The sequence below is a fragment of the Pezoporus flaviventris genome, unplaced genomic scaffold, assembly GCF_033815535.1.
Source record: "Pezoporus flaviventris isolate CSIRO_AGI_PZ_B2104156 unplaced genomic scaffold, CSIRO_AGI_Pfla_v1 ptg000007l, whole genome shotgun sequence".
In the NCBI taxonomy this organism is placed as follows: Eukaryota; Metazoa; Chordata; class Aves; order Psittaciformes; family Psittacidae; genus Pezoporus; species Pezoporus flaviventris.
Genome location: NW_026892555.1, coordinates 48,303,882 through 48,319,562, shown reverse-complemented (window position 1 = coordinate 48,319,562; position 15,681 = coordinate 48,303,882). Strand labels below are relative to the sequence as shown.

The 15,681-nt window shown below is 36.6% G+C and overlaps 1 protein-coding gene across 4 annotated transcripts in view; it reads right to left on the bottom strand.

Annotated features, from left to right (window-relative positions):
• The window catches only part of ESCO1 (establishment of sister chromatid cohesion N-acetyltransferase 1), a 32,401-nt gene that overhangs the window by 2,400 nt on the left and 14,320 nt on the right, over positions 1–15,681 (bottom strand). For 2 of the 4 annotated variants that reach the window (XM_061448701.1, XM_061448700.1), the window contains exons 8-11: positions 11,370–11,501; positions 4,733–4,822; positions 2,480–2,623; positions 1,293–1,480 (exon numbers count right to left, since the gene is read on the bottom strand). In XM_061448701.1, coding sequence (XP_061304685.1) covers positions 1,293–1,480; positions 2,480–2,623; positions 4,733–4,822; positions 11,370–11,501 — 554 coding nt within the window. Of the gene's footprint in view, positions 1–1,292; positions 1,481–2,479; positions 2,624–4,732; positions 4,823–5,417; positions 5,541–11,369; positions 11,502–15,681 lie in introns of those variants that run through there. The other 2 variants (XR_009742583.1, XM_061448702.1) reach the window with 2 other exon arrangements.

The following is a 15,681-nucleotide window of genomic DNA, read 5'->3' as shown; positions in this document are numbered from 1 at the left end:
GAGGGAGCAACTCCAGCATCACTCTGGGGAAGACATCTTTCCTTTAGAAACAGTTTCCAGGGAACTACTGAATACACAATTAAAAGTATTTTTTTCTTTTTCAGGCTGGATGTGAGGAAAAAATTCTTTATGAGACTGGTAAAACGCTGGCACAGGTTGCCCAGAGAGGTGGCGGATGCGCCATCCCTGGAGACGTTCAAGACGTTCAAGGTTGGTCTGGGCAACCTGATCTAGTTGAAGATGTCCCTGCTCATTGCAGGGGGGCTGGAACTATATCAGCCTCGATGGTCCCTTACAACCCTATATTCTATGATTCTGTGATTCTATCAGCCAAAATTATAACCAAATCATCAAGTTAATGTGCTTAGCTGAATACACCTTTACAGTTGATAGTTCAGACAGAACATGATCCAGAAAGAACTTTCTAGTTGTTTCCCCAGCCAGGCAAGATGCAAATAGCTTTGCTAAGCTTTCCAAATACCCAGGAGGGGGGGAAGACTGGCAGACAAAGCAGCACCCGTGCCACAAACACCAACAAGATAGGGCCAGCCAAGCACCTGGCACGAACCTTACAGCCCAGCAACAAGAAGATTTGCATAGTTCTTGGCATTACTCAGAAAAGGCATTTAAACTTCTAGGAAATGTCAGTGGAAGAAACCTAAATTTTGGAGAGTCAATATTTTAATGTCTATCTAAACAGTAGTGTCACTCTTTTGAGTCTTTTTATGGATGTAGCACTTAGCATTCAGCTGAATACTCTCATCACTAGCTACTAAAGCTCTACGGAAATTGAAAATATCTCAAAAGCTCAGTGCAGCTGACTAAAGCAGAAAAAAAGCCACCCCAAAACACAGTTGGAAGCCACCAGACTACGTCAAATAGTTTGGTGTACTTGTCTCTGTGCTCTCTACCTCTAAGGAACAGACATTTCAGCCAACGGTTAGGTCCCAGTCCTTAACACTTGGGTAATCTCATACTTTGACCAAAGAGAGTCTCATCAGCTTCACCCATAATTACCTCAGAGGAATTTACCCAAGTTCATCAACATTCTGTAGGGGTGACTCATTACAATTGCGTTTAGCAGAAAGATTTCTGTTAAAGAGAAGCTATCACAGAATACCAACATTAGCCATGGAAGTCCATGTAATACTGGAACTGTCAACAACACTCAAATCTACATCTTCAGAACACCAGCAGCTTGAAAATACAGGCTTGAGACACACAAAGCAATAAATGTCTTGGTCTGAGTTCTATCTAAAACATAGGTAACCGAGGAACTTCTTTGGCATTACCTGAGACACTCTATCATCCGAGAAGCAATCTTCTTTCGACGCATCATGCTGAATACCCATATTCGACTAATCCCACAAATAGCAGGCTCTGGAGAAGTGGAACAGCACCATGCTTTCTGTCTTTCAAATATGACTTTCTCATTTTCTGAACTGACTTCTGGAACCTTCTCCTCTATAACTCGATAGCCCTGCAGGTGAGGTAAAAATATTTGTCACTTTATAAAAGCATCATTAATGACTGAACAAGATAATTTGTGTGCAATTTATTTCAATTAATAATGATTTGATTGATGGCTTGGCTTTGCGAGCAAAGATATGGGAAGCATTTTAACCACGCTTACTACAAGCACGATGACCAAGGGCAAGTAATACTTACTTGCTAAAATGCTGTACCAAAAAGACGATACATTTCTGACTCAAGCTCTATTCAGTTTCACAATTCAAACAGATGATAAAAGATTAAACCAAAAATATCCCCTAAAGCTTATCTGATTTTAAGAAAGAGAAACAAATAATCCAATTCTTAAAACCACTTGTATTCAAGTGCTTGAGTCCACTTCTGACTTTGACTATGATTGTTTTGCTTCTTGTCTGCTACTCCCAAGGCAGGGTGGAAAACACCACAGTTTACAAGGAAACAGACAAAATATTCAACAAAGTTCTGACATCAGTTTTTAGTATGGCAACTAAAAACTATGAGTTTTTGTCTTGCTCTCCACTATGCAGTTCTGCCATCTCCTTCTGTTCATTGTGGAGCTGTTTGACTCCACGGTAATTCAAATCAATCCTACAGAATACTCACTTTTTCATCCACATGAGATTTCCAGTGGGCTAGGAGATCAATCTGCTTGTCAACAAGCAAGAGGAGAGCCATAGCTAGCACACGTATAGGAGAGGAAGAAAACTTCCACCCTTCAGCTGTAGCAAGCTCTTTGATGAGCAGGTCTGAGCCAAGTATGACGCCATACACGTCTCAGCTCAATGTCAACTATACAAAAATGAGTAACTACATTTCAGAATGGTCTACCACCAAAAAACTCCTCTGCTGTGGAAAAGGCATACACAGAAAACTTATCTGCTAAATGGCCAGACTTAAACTCTGAGGTAATTCTATAGCTTCAGCATGTCTGAATAATAGAGTCACGAAGCACTGACCCAGACTGCCTTTCCCCAGTTCAATCACTTACCCACTGGATATGTTCTGCAATTAAACAGCCGATAACTTTTTTGTCATTAGAAATAAAAAGGAGAGTTTTAGTTCTAGAGTAACACATGAGAGGAGCTTGCTGGAATCCCAAGTCATTGTCTACCATTTCTCTAATTTCTTCAACCTGTCAAAATAAGTTTAAATGCTGTATAAGAAACACATGTAAGTGTACATCTGTATAAATTTACATAAACATGGCACACATTTTCAAAAAATGCAGTTAACACTGAAAGCTATTCCAGAAGTGAAGGATTACCTTACATAACCTGCAACACATCGCTCCACATAAATGTTCCTTAAATAATACCTAGCTGGAAATAGGAAGAGTAGAGACCTCTAAGTCAGCTTCCATTATGTCCAAACTTCAATGAAAATAATGTTTAATGTTAGTAAGTTCAGAAGAAATAATCAACTCCAGCATGAACATAAACAAAAGCTTATGCGCAAGCCAAGATTTTACTGAGGGATTCTTGTATCTACAACTGGCCAATGAAACAGCCTCTATCACCCCCTATCATCTCATGAGAGACAGAAATAAGGTGGCCTTTCCTATGTGGTACGTTAGTAGAGCAAACCTAGGATTACTAGGAATGCTATGAATATATTTAGTACTGATCAAGTGAAAATGAGTTAGTACTGATCAAATGAAAATGAAAAAATACCAGACATGGTATTGGTTACTCTCTACTTTCTCACATAACCTCCAGGTACCATTCTTTTAAGGACGAGTCCAATTTGAAGCACTAAGTGACCAGTCTTGAAGTCAGTCATCCACGGTGGTGACAGCTGTAAATTCTCTGAACTTTCAGCGCACAGAACTACAGAGAACTCTATCCTAAATTACTCCTCTTGCTACCGTCTTTCTTTCCTCTTCCCCACTCAGGTATTTTCAAGTAATTTTTTCTTCAACCATTTTAGCAAAAAGGGAATATACAATTAAAATGTACTAAACCGAAGACAGTACCACCAGAGAAACAAAACCTAATAAAATTATCTGCATTAAATATTGAAAAGAAACTACAGAATTTTCTTTACAGTTCAGTAACTTAAAATTCTATGTTAGCCTAAAGAAAACCCACTACAGTCACTGCATCAGAAAGAGCTGTCTTGAGCATCAATTCAGTTTCCAGAGGTCCCTTCCAACCTCAATCATTCTATGATCCTGTGATAGTGGTGCTGTAAAAAAGCACCTGTTAGCCACAGCAAATACCCAGCTAAAGAGAATCAATGCCATTGCTACTGAAAAAACAGATGTAATGACATATTAAGATGTACGAACACAAGCTAGCCAGCAGGACACTGAAGTAGTGTGCTGCTCTGAGTCTCCACTAGTGTACTGTGCCCAGGTTTAGATAAAGAGTTTTAACAGAGAAACAGGAGACATGACACAAACAGAAATAATCTAGAGGACAGTGTGACAATGGTCAGAGCTCCATAAAACATTATTTAGGAGTATAAACTAAAAATAGATTAAAAAAAAAAATAAGCAGCACATTCCATCCATCTCCTTAAGGTGAAACAACAAGAGTTTGTTCAGGCACAAATAAGAGTTGTTGCAAAGAGGAAAAGACAGACGTTTTCTACCACTATGACAGTATGATTAACTCTAATGATCTTAAATTGCAGTACAAGATTCTACTGTACATTGAGAAAGCTTCCTAATGTTATGGACAGTGAAGCACTGTAACGTAGTCTGAAGAGGTCAGAAAAACTTCCAGTGGTAGAAGCTTTAGAAAGTTGTCAGATGCATCACAACCAGAACTGATCCTGCTCTGGACATGAGAACAGACCAGATGACTTTGAGGCCACTTTCTACCTAAATCTGCCTAAATCTGTTTTTACCCAAAAACCTTTTGGAGAATGATGCCATATTTGTGCTGTGCAATAAAGTCAATACTTTTCAGTTTGTTCAAATATAGTAGGAAGTTTATATTACATAAACTATCTAGCAGATCTTCAGCAAGCATAGTAAAACAAAACCAAACAAAAAAACCCATCAGTTGGTTGCTGCTATTTCCACCCCTGCCTTCCACCCCTGCTCAGACCCATACCCTCTGTGAAGACAGCAGCAGTGCATATGAGTGAGATGTCTGACCTGTTTCTGGAATAAGCTACAGACTCTCTGCAGTTCTGAATCCAACTTCAACTGTTCACATGTAAATTATATAAACTTTACCATGAATATTCTCATTACAGTCTTACATGAAAACAAGTCCAGTCCTTTCCACCATACCTTTTTAAGTGCATACTTTGGGTCATCAGGAAGAACCATTATTATCTTTCCATCAGGATATTCAGCCAAAATTCTCTCCTTTTTCCAACCCTAAATAAAACAAACACTTATCTAAACCATATACAAGATGTACTTTTACAAACAGAAATTGCATATTATTGTTCTAGACACTGAGTTTATGCAGAGACTTCACACTATTTAGCAGTTGCTTTGCTAGAAAAGGAAACTTCGGCTAGGTTCTAGAAACGAGCACAACAGATATAATACAATCTTATTTGTACAATAAGTTATACAATAGCCTAACTATATCTAGAAATTATTTGTGAAAGTGTCTTATAATTTCCCAACTAGATTTTTTTCCCCCAGGACTGCAGTGCAAACTGAATTTTAAAATAGAAGAAGCAAACTTGGCTCACATAACTGATTTCCAAACCTACGGAATACTTAATCTCCGAAGTCCAGTGAATGAGAAAACCCCTAAGTTTTAATAAAAGATTTCTTTTTAACATAGTTACCTCCACAAATACACACTCAGTTTTAAAGTTTGGCATGCGAAAGACCTCCAGGAGGTTCTAAGTGAACTGATTGGCATGCAGTTGCCCAAAATGTAAGGAATAGTTTATTTTGTTACTGATCATAACTGTTAAAGCCACAAGAAGGATACTAGAAAAAAAATTATAACTACCTTCTAAGAATCTAATGGGGAAGGAGGCTACGTTGTGTGTATCTGAAGTATAAACATACTCAAAAAAATAGAGGTAATTAACTCTTCTTCAGATCCACACTCGTGGTGAATAATGAGCAGTACCTGCATGGAAAAAAACAAAACAAAAAAGCCACTTAAATCTAGTAAGATGGGACTGGTAGATATTAGAACTCAAGTTGCTTTGATGGGACCTAAAAATACTGAATGCAGAAGTAACTTCAGCCATTAAAAAGGCTGATCTACAAGTCTTACTCAAAGCAACTTTCAATAAAAAAGCCTTTGAAGAAACAACTTTGATGGAATAATTCTCATTGAAATCTGTACCTTCCCATAAAATAACGTTCAACTAAAGACCAAACAATGGAATTTGGCACTGAATAAATGCCATATACACTACCACAAAAATTGACAAACTTAAGTGTTGTAACAGTTGATCTGCATCTCATTTTAGTCATGCTGATTTTACTCCTTTACCCCACACAAGCCATGAAGAAAATAATTTTAGACATTCATCTACTTTCTGGTAGCCCTAAAACTATTTATGAGGTTAACACTCAGCATGGCAATGGTTGCAACACAGATGCCATTTTAATCCTGCTGTTAGAAGCTGTACTAAATAACAATACAAGCGAAGATCCTATTTGGATACAAATATATTATATCCTATTTGGATATAAATACATTATGGTAGGAACACAAAGGGCAGTAAACAGCAGTGGCACAATATTATGTATTTCAGTCACTGAGAACTAATGTAGGACTCCTTCACTCAGGCCGAAGGCAAGAACACCTTACTACAGCAAGAAACAAAACTATCATGTCTGCAATATACCTTAAAATACTCTACAGCAATATTAGAAAAATTGCTTTTCCTCTCCTTTTAACTGACATTACTTTAGGGCTTAAAGACTTATTAACTGAATGGTCAGATGACCAAGCACTGACAGACATTGCTTGTGATGACTAAAGAACTTAAAACGAAAGCTGTTGTACCCACCAGGGTACATGTTCTGTAAGGCCTGGAGTAAAGGAACTTGATTATACCAGAATTATACCACTCCTTCCTAATATTGGATGCCCAACAACAGATTACTTACAGCCAGTAGTAGCAAGGCACATACAGCCTAATCACTACAGTTGAGCAGACTAGTGCTATACTGTGTCCCACCAGTGTGCAATAACTGTTGCCATATTCTTCTCCCCTCCAAGCTACAGCTATTTATCCTATGAGTATTTGTAATAATTTGAGAACATAAGGCAGCTCTGCAATGCACCATGAATTAATTTTTCATCTACCTCCAACTCTTTCTCCTAATTCAAACAAGATTAAAGATAGCTTCTGCTTGCTTATTAAGGTGCAATGGCAATAGAATTACAAAAGAAAGAAACCATGAAAACATCATGAAATAGTATGGACAATAATTACCACCACACTGTGTAGTGCGTTGCTTTCACTGGACATTACATACGTATATAGTGAATGATGTAGAATGCAGTTGTAACAATGGCTCCAACATTAAAGCATGTTCATGAAATGTTCAGCTCTCAAGTTCACATGAACTATCTTCTGCTTATAGTTTAAAATAATTTGCAATGTGGATTTGTTTTTAAAGTGTAAGTTAGAAGACATAATAGACTGCTTCACACGCATTTCCTCAGGTTTTAAAAGTTTTTATCTAAGGGTAAGAAATGGGACAGCAAAACCTGTATCCTTCCATAGATGTCAGTTCTGGCTTGTCTGTACTCCCTATTTCACAAATGAATACAAATACATGAAAATCAATGATGTTTTCTTCTTACACTATTTTTTCCTCAGAAATACTGAGGTAGTAAGGAAAATGTGGTTAATGCTGTATATTTCTCGGTCTTCACTAAGAAAAGGATTTATGACATTTTCCCCTCATAATCAAGTTCAGTATGAAATTTTGTGCACTACTACCCTTGATAATTTGTAGCAGAGAAATGGGTCTACTGCATTATTCTTCCTGACTCCTTCATCAAATTACAGATATTCTACCTCTCTGTCCTATGAACATAATGCAGAGAATGAGGTTTTGACAGTAGAACACATGAAGGTCTTTCCTTGGATATAACTACTAAATACTACTGTTAGAAAAGCCTAAATACTGTTAAAACTGAGATTCTCACAGAAGATAGCTAATGGTATGGACTTTTATGTGAAATACTACTAAGTTTTGTATTGTACAGATGTATCACTTTTGGAATTAATGCAGATCAAGGCAGGCATGAAACCTTTCTAAGATGACATGAAGTTCATTAGCATCTTCAATCCCAGTATCCTATTAACCTTAGGTCCCAAGAAGGCAAATGTTGCTTGCTTTTTTTTTTTTTTTAATCGGAAAACCATAAGAACCTCACAGATGGGGCTTGGATGCAGTTACAGCAGAACAGCTATTTAAAACTCATCCGATTAGACATTAACTCAACAGCTTCTTCTGCTTTCTTCAGCTCAAAATATTCTTAATTAAGAGGATGAGCTTGAAATACAAACAGTAACTGCATTCACATCAGGTACATGAATCCACAGGTATTTCTTAATTGGAGGTTTTGGCTTTCAGCTTAAAACCATCATTAAAATAAAGTCTTGCTCTTAAAAAAAAAAAAAAAAAAAAAAATCACAGAAAGACTAAGTTGATACTCTGTGGTGTCACAGGTAGAGGATTTTATAAAACTAAACCATATATCCATTCTACAAAGTCATCCATCCCACTGGAGTTGACACTTGATGTGTATGTCACCACTCAATATACACACAATAGAATGGCATTTTTTCTGGAGACTTTCAGATGTCTGAAACCAGAAGGACAGAGAGACAGATTCCTACACCTGTCTGCAGTAGGCGACATCTCTCACACTAATCTATTCCTACCCCAGTACTATCATGGACCACCTTGCCTTCTTGCTTATTCAATTTGCAAGCTTTAATTAAAAGCAAATGGCACCCTTCAGAAAACCCTTATCAGTCCTTGCCAATCTTCTATTCCCCAAACCTAAAAAATGGCACTGAACTCTGTAAACTTTCTCTCTCCACACAAGGCCTATAATTTCCTCATTGTGTCTACTAGGCATCCACGACAAAACAACTATCCCAATACAATCTCCTTGTCAGACTGTCCTACTTCTGGGGGCACCATGGACAGAAATCCATCTTTCTAGAGAGACCTAAAAAGAAATTTTTACTAACAAAACAAGATAGGCCTCTAAAAGAAAACCAAAACCCAATCAAAATTATATTTAGTTGAAAACAGTAACTAATTTATTATTTACATGCAAACTATCTTCTGGCTAACTAATTTATTATTTACATGCAAACTATCTTCTGGCTTCAGCACTTTTAAAAACCCACAAAGCAGCTGCATGCAGGTTGGCAAGATACTAACAATTAAGTCCATTTTCACAGTTCACAGTAAGAAGCTTTAGCATGACAATGTACAGAGACCTTCTTTCTGTGATTCTGTGAAATGAATCAGCAATAGAACTACTAGGCATTTATCAAGACACATTGAAAAGGAAGGAAAAACCAAGAAGAGTCTTCTCAAGTCAGACTGGAACTGCATCATATGCCATGAAGAATGTGAATGACAAGAGAAAGAAAAAAATCTTCTAAAAGATACATTAGAACTGCCTCCAAATCATCAATAATGCCAAATATATTTGCTACATTAAAAAATATATCTAGTATCTGTAGCGCTAATAAAGTAACATATCAAGGCATGTTCCATAAACAGCTAATAAAGTAACATATCAAGGTATCAACCCTGGACCAGAAAATCTAAACAAGAAGTTACCAAGACTTCATCACATAGCTCTTAATGCCATGACGCTACCTGTCCAGTTAAGACTTTCTGTCAGGGAAAGGAAGGTACTTATAGTGTCAACAGAGCAACTACATACAAATATCGAGAAACCAAATGTATCACAACTCTGAGCCATCCTCCCAGCAATCCCCACTAGAAACCTTCTAGCAAAGCTAGGATAACTAGCAATTATTCTTCTGGTATTTCTGGATGACTAAGCATTAACAAATAGAGACTTGGTGTACAAATGTACAGTCAAGCAGGCTTATCTAAAATTCAAATTCTTTTGTAAGAGGAGGTGAGGATGTTTCTGTCATGGACATTACCACAATATAATTAACCAAGAACCAGTGACTATGAGTCAAATGACTGGTGTTGAAGACTTAACTATTTAGCATGGCAAGTTTTTTATCCATGCAGAAAACAGTGTCAAATTGTTACGAGGAAAAAAAAAAATACACCACAGGGGAATGTGAAGACTCCTAAGAGCACCTCCTTTGCCTCTTACGCTACAGTTTCTATTTCAGAATAACCATCTAAATCACCACTCTGTACATGTCTACAATGTCACAAAACGTAATCAGGGTCAAAGGTTACAGAGATATTACTGTTTACTCAGTGAACTGACAATACAAATAATTTGCTTGAGTGCACATTATGTGAAGTTTTTAAAAAAATGTGTAGCAACTGAGAAAACAAAGTTTTTCTCAAATTAAAAAAATACCTAACTTTATACATTGTTATTTGCATCTGGTTTAAGGCAGTCTGCTCTTCCACTTGTTACTCTGGACATACATAGAAGTGAGAAATTTCAGCTCTTTCAATTTCCAAAATAGTCAAACTTCAGTGTAGCTTCCTAACTATGTGAACATGGGAGCTTTAAGTAACTACTGAACTCATCTGCCAGCTTCTGCGCAAAAGAATTAACATCATCTTCTGTTACCTTTATATCTTTGGTAATATTCCAGAACTGAAAGTACTGGGCAGGGCAGGAGGACACACAGACAGAAACAGGAATAAAATGAGGAAACATATCACATGCTGCCATTATAATGTGCTGAATTCCATCACACTTTCTGCTCGGTCTCACCCTACAATGTAGCTAACATGTATCAGAAGAGACTTTTCAAGATGTCTGGATCATTCAGCAAAAACTAATCAAGAAGAAACGAAATACCAGAACTATCTACCAGATGGTTTCAAAACACTTCAGCTATGAAGTTGTATCTGCTTATTCGTAAGCACTGGGAAAAAATTGAGCTTGGGATTTAAGAGTAGCCCCAACAGCCATTTGGTACCTACATGAAATGAATGGGTGGCCTCAGTTCAGTTATCCTGGAGGTCTTATCTACTCGAGTGTAGAGTACTGAAGGTAACATGTGTGATAAAGAAAATAGACTTTGTGGATTCTATTCTTGATTTCAGACATGTGAACAGGTATTTCCTAGAAGGCTTGTAATAATCAGCTAGTGCGAAGTAGCTGATTTTACAATATACTTTAAATTATACAATGTTTTTCAAATCTGAGCTTTAATACGAGAGTTAGATACAGCACATATAAAGAAGTTATGGAATAATACTTGGGACTTTATATTTAAAGTTTGCAACCACACTATAAATTCAGTAAAGTTTCAATATACTATGAAGTTGTTTAGCTGGATTCCTAGGCAGTCTCTCTTCAAATTACACATAATTAACAAAAAGTAATTTACAAGTCATCTAAAATTATACAATTACAAAACCAGTACAATCAGCTCTTTAACTAGTAAGCCAACCACTGCAAACACCAGCTGCACTGAAACCTGTATTTAGCACTTTCAGAACAGTGGCATTCCTTTGTTTTCCTATCACCACCCTCAGCCCTGCCTAAGATTAGGGAATTGTAACAGAAAGAATACAATGGCAATGAAACACCATTATTCTACTATTTTTACACATTATATATAACCTGTCTAATATGGCTTTTAAAAATACTTATTTCCCAAAGTGGGTTTTTTATGGCCTACTGTGATACTCATTTATTAAAATACAACTTAATGTAATACAAATTGTAACTAGTACACAGCAAATAAAAGATAATGCTTATGCCTTTAAAAACACAAGGTTTTCTTACCACATATTTTACAGCACTTATGAACTGGTTATGAAATAGCAGATGTTGGGTTTCATCCTCTGGATTTGACGCAGTGTAAAGCATTCCACAAATATTACAGGAAATAGCACCAAACCTCTTCTGTCCTGCATCCTATTTAAAATAATAATAATAAAGTATTTGTCAGTTGCAAGCACAGTAAATCAGTTCAACAGAAATTTCATCTAATCAGACACATCTTGTACAACTTATCTTCTGGAAACTCAACACAGAGGCTAAAATGGAGTTTAATAGGAGAAAGAACAAGGTTCAAATTTAGAATTCCAGCTTTCAAAAACCCACACAGCCTCAATCACAGAGCAAACTCCACCTAATGTTAAAATTAGCTCCACCCCCGTTAGTTTTGAACAAATGACTTCTCTTTTATTTTTTTTCAAAACAAAGAACAGAGAATTCTTCCTTCATTACCCTATTTGCAGTAAATATAATCATCTTCCACAAAGAAAATTCCCACATCCAACCTCACACTATTTAGCTTTCCCTGCAGTTCTGCTGCTGCCTGTCTTTTGGTTGTGAGCTGCTTTGAGATGGGCCAAAGTTAAGCCATTTTCCTCAATATTTGGAAGGATATTACTAAAATCCCCCAGAAGTTACACTGATACAATTGTTAAGATCAGCAATATATCTACAATCACTGATTGTGCTTTCAGGTACTTAGGAAAACCAAATATTTAAAGGCAATCAAATAGTATTATGGGGTTTTCATCCCTCTTATTATTGAATATACTCGCAGGACTTACGTCTTAACTCTTAATTGGTAATAGCTAACTACCATCTCCGACATGGTATCTTAATTGCACAGGGTTCATTAGTTTTATTTTACAGACACTGTATAGCAGCTACAATACAAACAGAAAATCATATGATTTTACTCATGACCCTTTAGATTACACTCCTACTCTATAACTATTACCAAATTAAGGGCACTACTCCGTACTTACTGCTTAGCTACTTATACATTAAAAGTGTTATGAATTTGGAAATATGCTCAGATTAAGGAGTCAGTGCCTACTAAAGAGTGAAGTGCCAGGTGCAAAGGATGCTTCTGCAAAAAGCAAGAAAGTATACTAGGCAAAAAGGGATGTTTTAAAGTTACCACTTAATGCTTAAATAGTTTTTTTAACTACATTTGGAAATGGCATTTATGTAAGCAGCAGTGTCACTTTTAATCTATTTTAATATATATCACAATTCACAGAGAAACAAAAAGTCACTTTATACTCTAAAATAGGATGCTATATAAGCAAAAGACTATTTAAGCGTGTTTTTTAATAGGAAATTGATCTGCGTGCACAAATTGATGACAGCTCAGTTCTACACACAACAGAAACTTATTTCAAGCAGTCATTAGTGAAATCTAAAATGCAGGCATCCGTTTCTTTCCAAGATGAAACTAAAGGTTAAACTGGCCAGGCAAACTCAGAGTTGAACTTCTCTTTAAGAGTACACCTATGGAACTCAGCCAAAGAAAGAAGCTGAAGCTGAGAAGTCATTGCTTTAATGGTACATCAATTTATACATTCCTACTGTATAAGAAGGAGAAACAGGAGCACATTGTTTTTCTGAAGGAAAAAGGAAAGAAAAATCCAGAGGTTAGATTTGCAATGTCAGAATAAGATGAAGTTTCTAAAGGTGTAAAAATGGAATCCAACACATTTTATTTTACCTGCAGACCTCCTTTAAAGTAGTAACATAGTTCAAAACAAAGTACCCAGCTGGCCACCAAAATATACTGCATTTTAAGGACTTGTACATGGAAGATGAAAAAAGACAATTCAGCAGGAAGGATGATGTATGGCAATTTTCTTACTAAGATGAACTGAATTTAGTAATTCCTATCTTCAAAATGGAGAACAAATCCTCTATCTAGGGTAAGATAAGTGAAGAGGAATTCTACTTTGATGCTTGGAATACACTTCAAAAAATAAGACATGTAAACTAGAAAATCAGCTACACAAAGCAACTTTTTAAATACTTAACACACACAAGTACTGCAGTTAAGTCTCATGAAACAATTTCTGTTCAAATGATCAAGAGGATGAAGGCATTTAAGCTAAAGGAGTTTAATTTATTACCTAAGTAGACATCCAAAAATTCGGGACACGGATATCCTTAGCTCTTCCCATCTTGCCTTGTAAAAACAAATGCTATTTTGCAAGTCTCCAGGACTGGATTATTTCCCTGGAATAGTACTGTCATATTGTATTCTACACTGGCTTTCTTGGATGATGCTGGTATCAGTGGGTTTGGGGGGCATTTTTTGTTTGGATTTTTTTGTTTGTTTGTTTACAGATTTCACTGATATTACTATTTTTACAGGCATTCAGTTGTATCAATGGGCTACGCACAGAGGTTAATATTAAAAACCTATTTTGTGAATTAGCAGAAAAATCACATTGTAGTACCCAAAGCAGTCTTTTGAACTCTGCAGCCCTAACAAATGCAAACTGTACTTTTTAGCAAATACTTTACAGTATCCTGAGGACAGTAAAGAAGACAGACCTTATGTAATTGAAGTACTATTTCAAAGCCACACAACAGAACTTACTGCTTCAGAATTAAAAAAGGAAGAAGAAAAAAAAGGCAGCTTTGTAAATCAATGCAGACAGCAACAACAAAAAAAGAAAACAATGAGGACATGCAAAATGAAGTCAGGAATTATGAAGAATGCATTTGTGTTTTTTCAACAAAACATCTATAGAATCTGACTATTTTTAACCTGATGTCACTGCATAACCAAAAGTGGAAATGGGATGATGCATGAAGAGCCAAAAAAACGCTCCCCTACAACCTAAGAACACCTTATGCACTACATACGAGAGTAAATAAAAACTTTAAACTGGGATGGGAGAAGGAACTTCTCAGCAAACATCATATACTGCGTACTGGAGAATAAACTGTTATCTTGTCACAACCAGAAAAAGGATGTAAGAGGTTTAGAGAAATGTTTTTCAGAGCAGTATTTAAGAAAATGCCAGGTTGCAGGGAGAAAAATGTGTTACTCTATTTAAAATACAATTTTCTAAACCGTAACAATAAAGAGCAAGGATGCTTTCTATTTCCTAAGCAAATTTAGCATGTGTAGATGGCAACTAAGTATCCTGACATCTCAGGCAATCCTCAATAATACAGGCACAGGATATATGAGATCCAACTGTTTCAAGACTAACTGTAATTGAACATTGTGAAAATGTTGCCTTAATGTCCAGAGGGTTTCTTAATTCTGTGTTAGACAGAAAGAAAAGTCTTACCAATATCTTCTTTGAGAAGGTGGATGTCTGCTGATCCTCCATTTGTGGAATAAGGAGCCCTGCAAGCAAAAAAGGCATTTGGTGCCTCTGTAGGAGATGAAAGGGGCCCTTTTTATTTTTTATTTATTCTCTTTTCTCTCTCTTCAAGCACAGATTAGGTCACTTTGTTCTTCATTACCTAGTGTTAGTTAGAGGAAGATTATTTTTTCCTCTAGTCTTTCCACAGAACAAAGAATAAAACCCAGCCATAGAAACAGGCAGGCTGGAAAGGAAATACAAGCTGAGCAGGAAGGAACACCACAAAGATTTTTGGACTCTCCACAGAAAATGAAAAGGTCAAAGAATGCTGTTACAGCAAAAGATGCATTCAAGACTGAAGCTGATGGGTAGATCCCCTTGCTGACCAGGAGAATCAGAAGATGCGACCCAACTCAGAAACAAGTTTCACTTCAAATTGAAGGCAGTGGAATTTAACAAAACAAACAAGCAAACAAACAACAACCAAAACCACCCCAAACAAAAAAGTCCAAAAATAACCCAACCCAAAACCCCTCCATCACCAGTACCCAACTTTCTGGAATGCTATTTTAGCCAAAAGATATAAGGCAACTTGAAGCTTTCAGTACTGTGATGTATCTAATTTTATTTAACATATTTGAAAAATTAAAATGGAGGGTTATTATCCTTCATGAAATGATATCCTCGCTGCTAATTAGCTAAAGCAATACGAAAAAAATTACAAAGTTAAGAAACAAATCTGCACAATATTTACAATGGACAATTAGTCCATTCCTAACTATATAAACACATTATTCAAGAGTATTACAGACAGTGTTCCAATGTGCACTGGTTTTAGCTGGGATAAGGCTAATTTCCTTCACAGCAGCTGCTATGTGGCTATGTTTTAGATTTGTGACCAAAACAGCACTGACAGCACAGGGATGTTTTAGCTTTTGTGTTTCTCATTCTGCTGTGCCACTGAGCAGGCTGGGGGTGCACAAGAAGCTGGGAGGGAACACAGC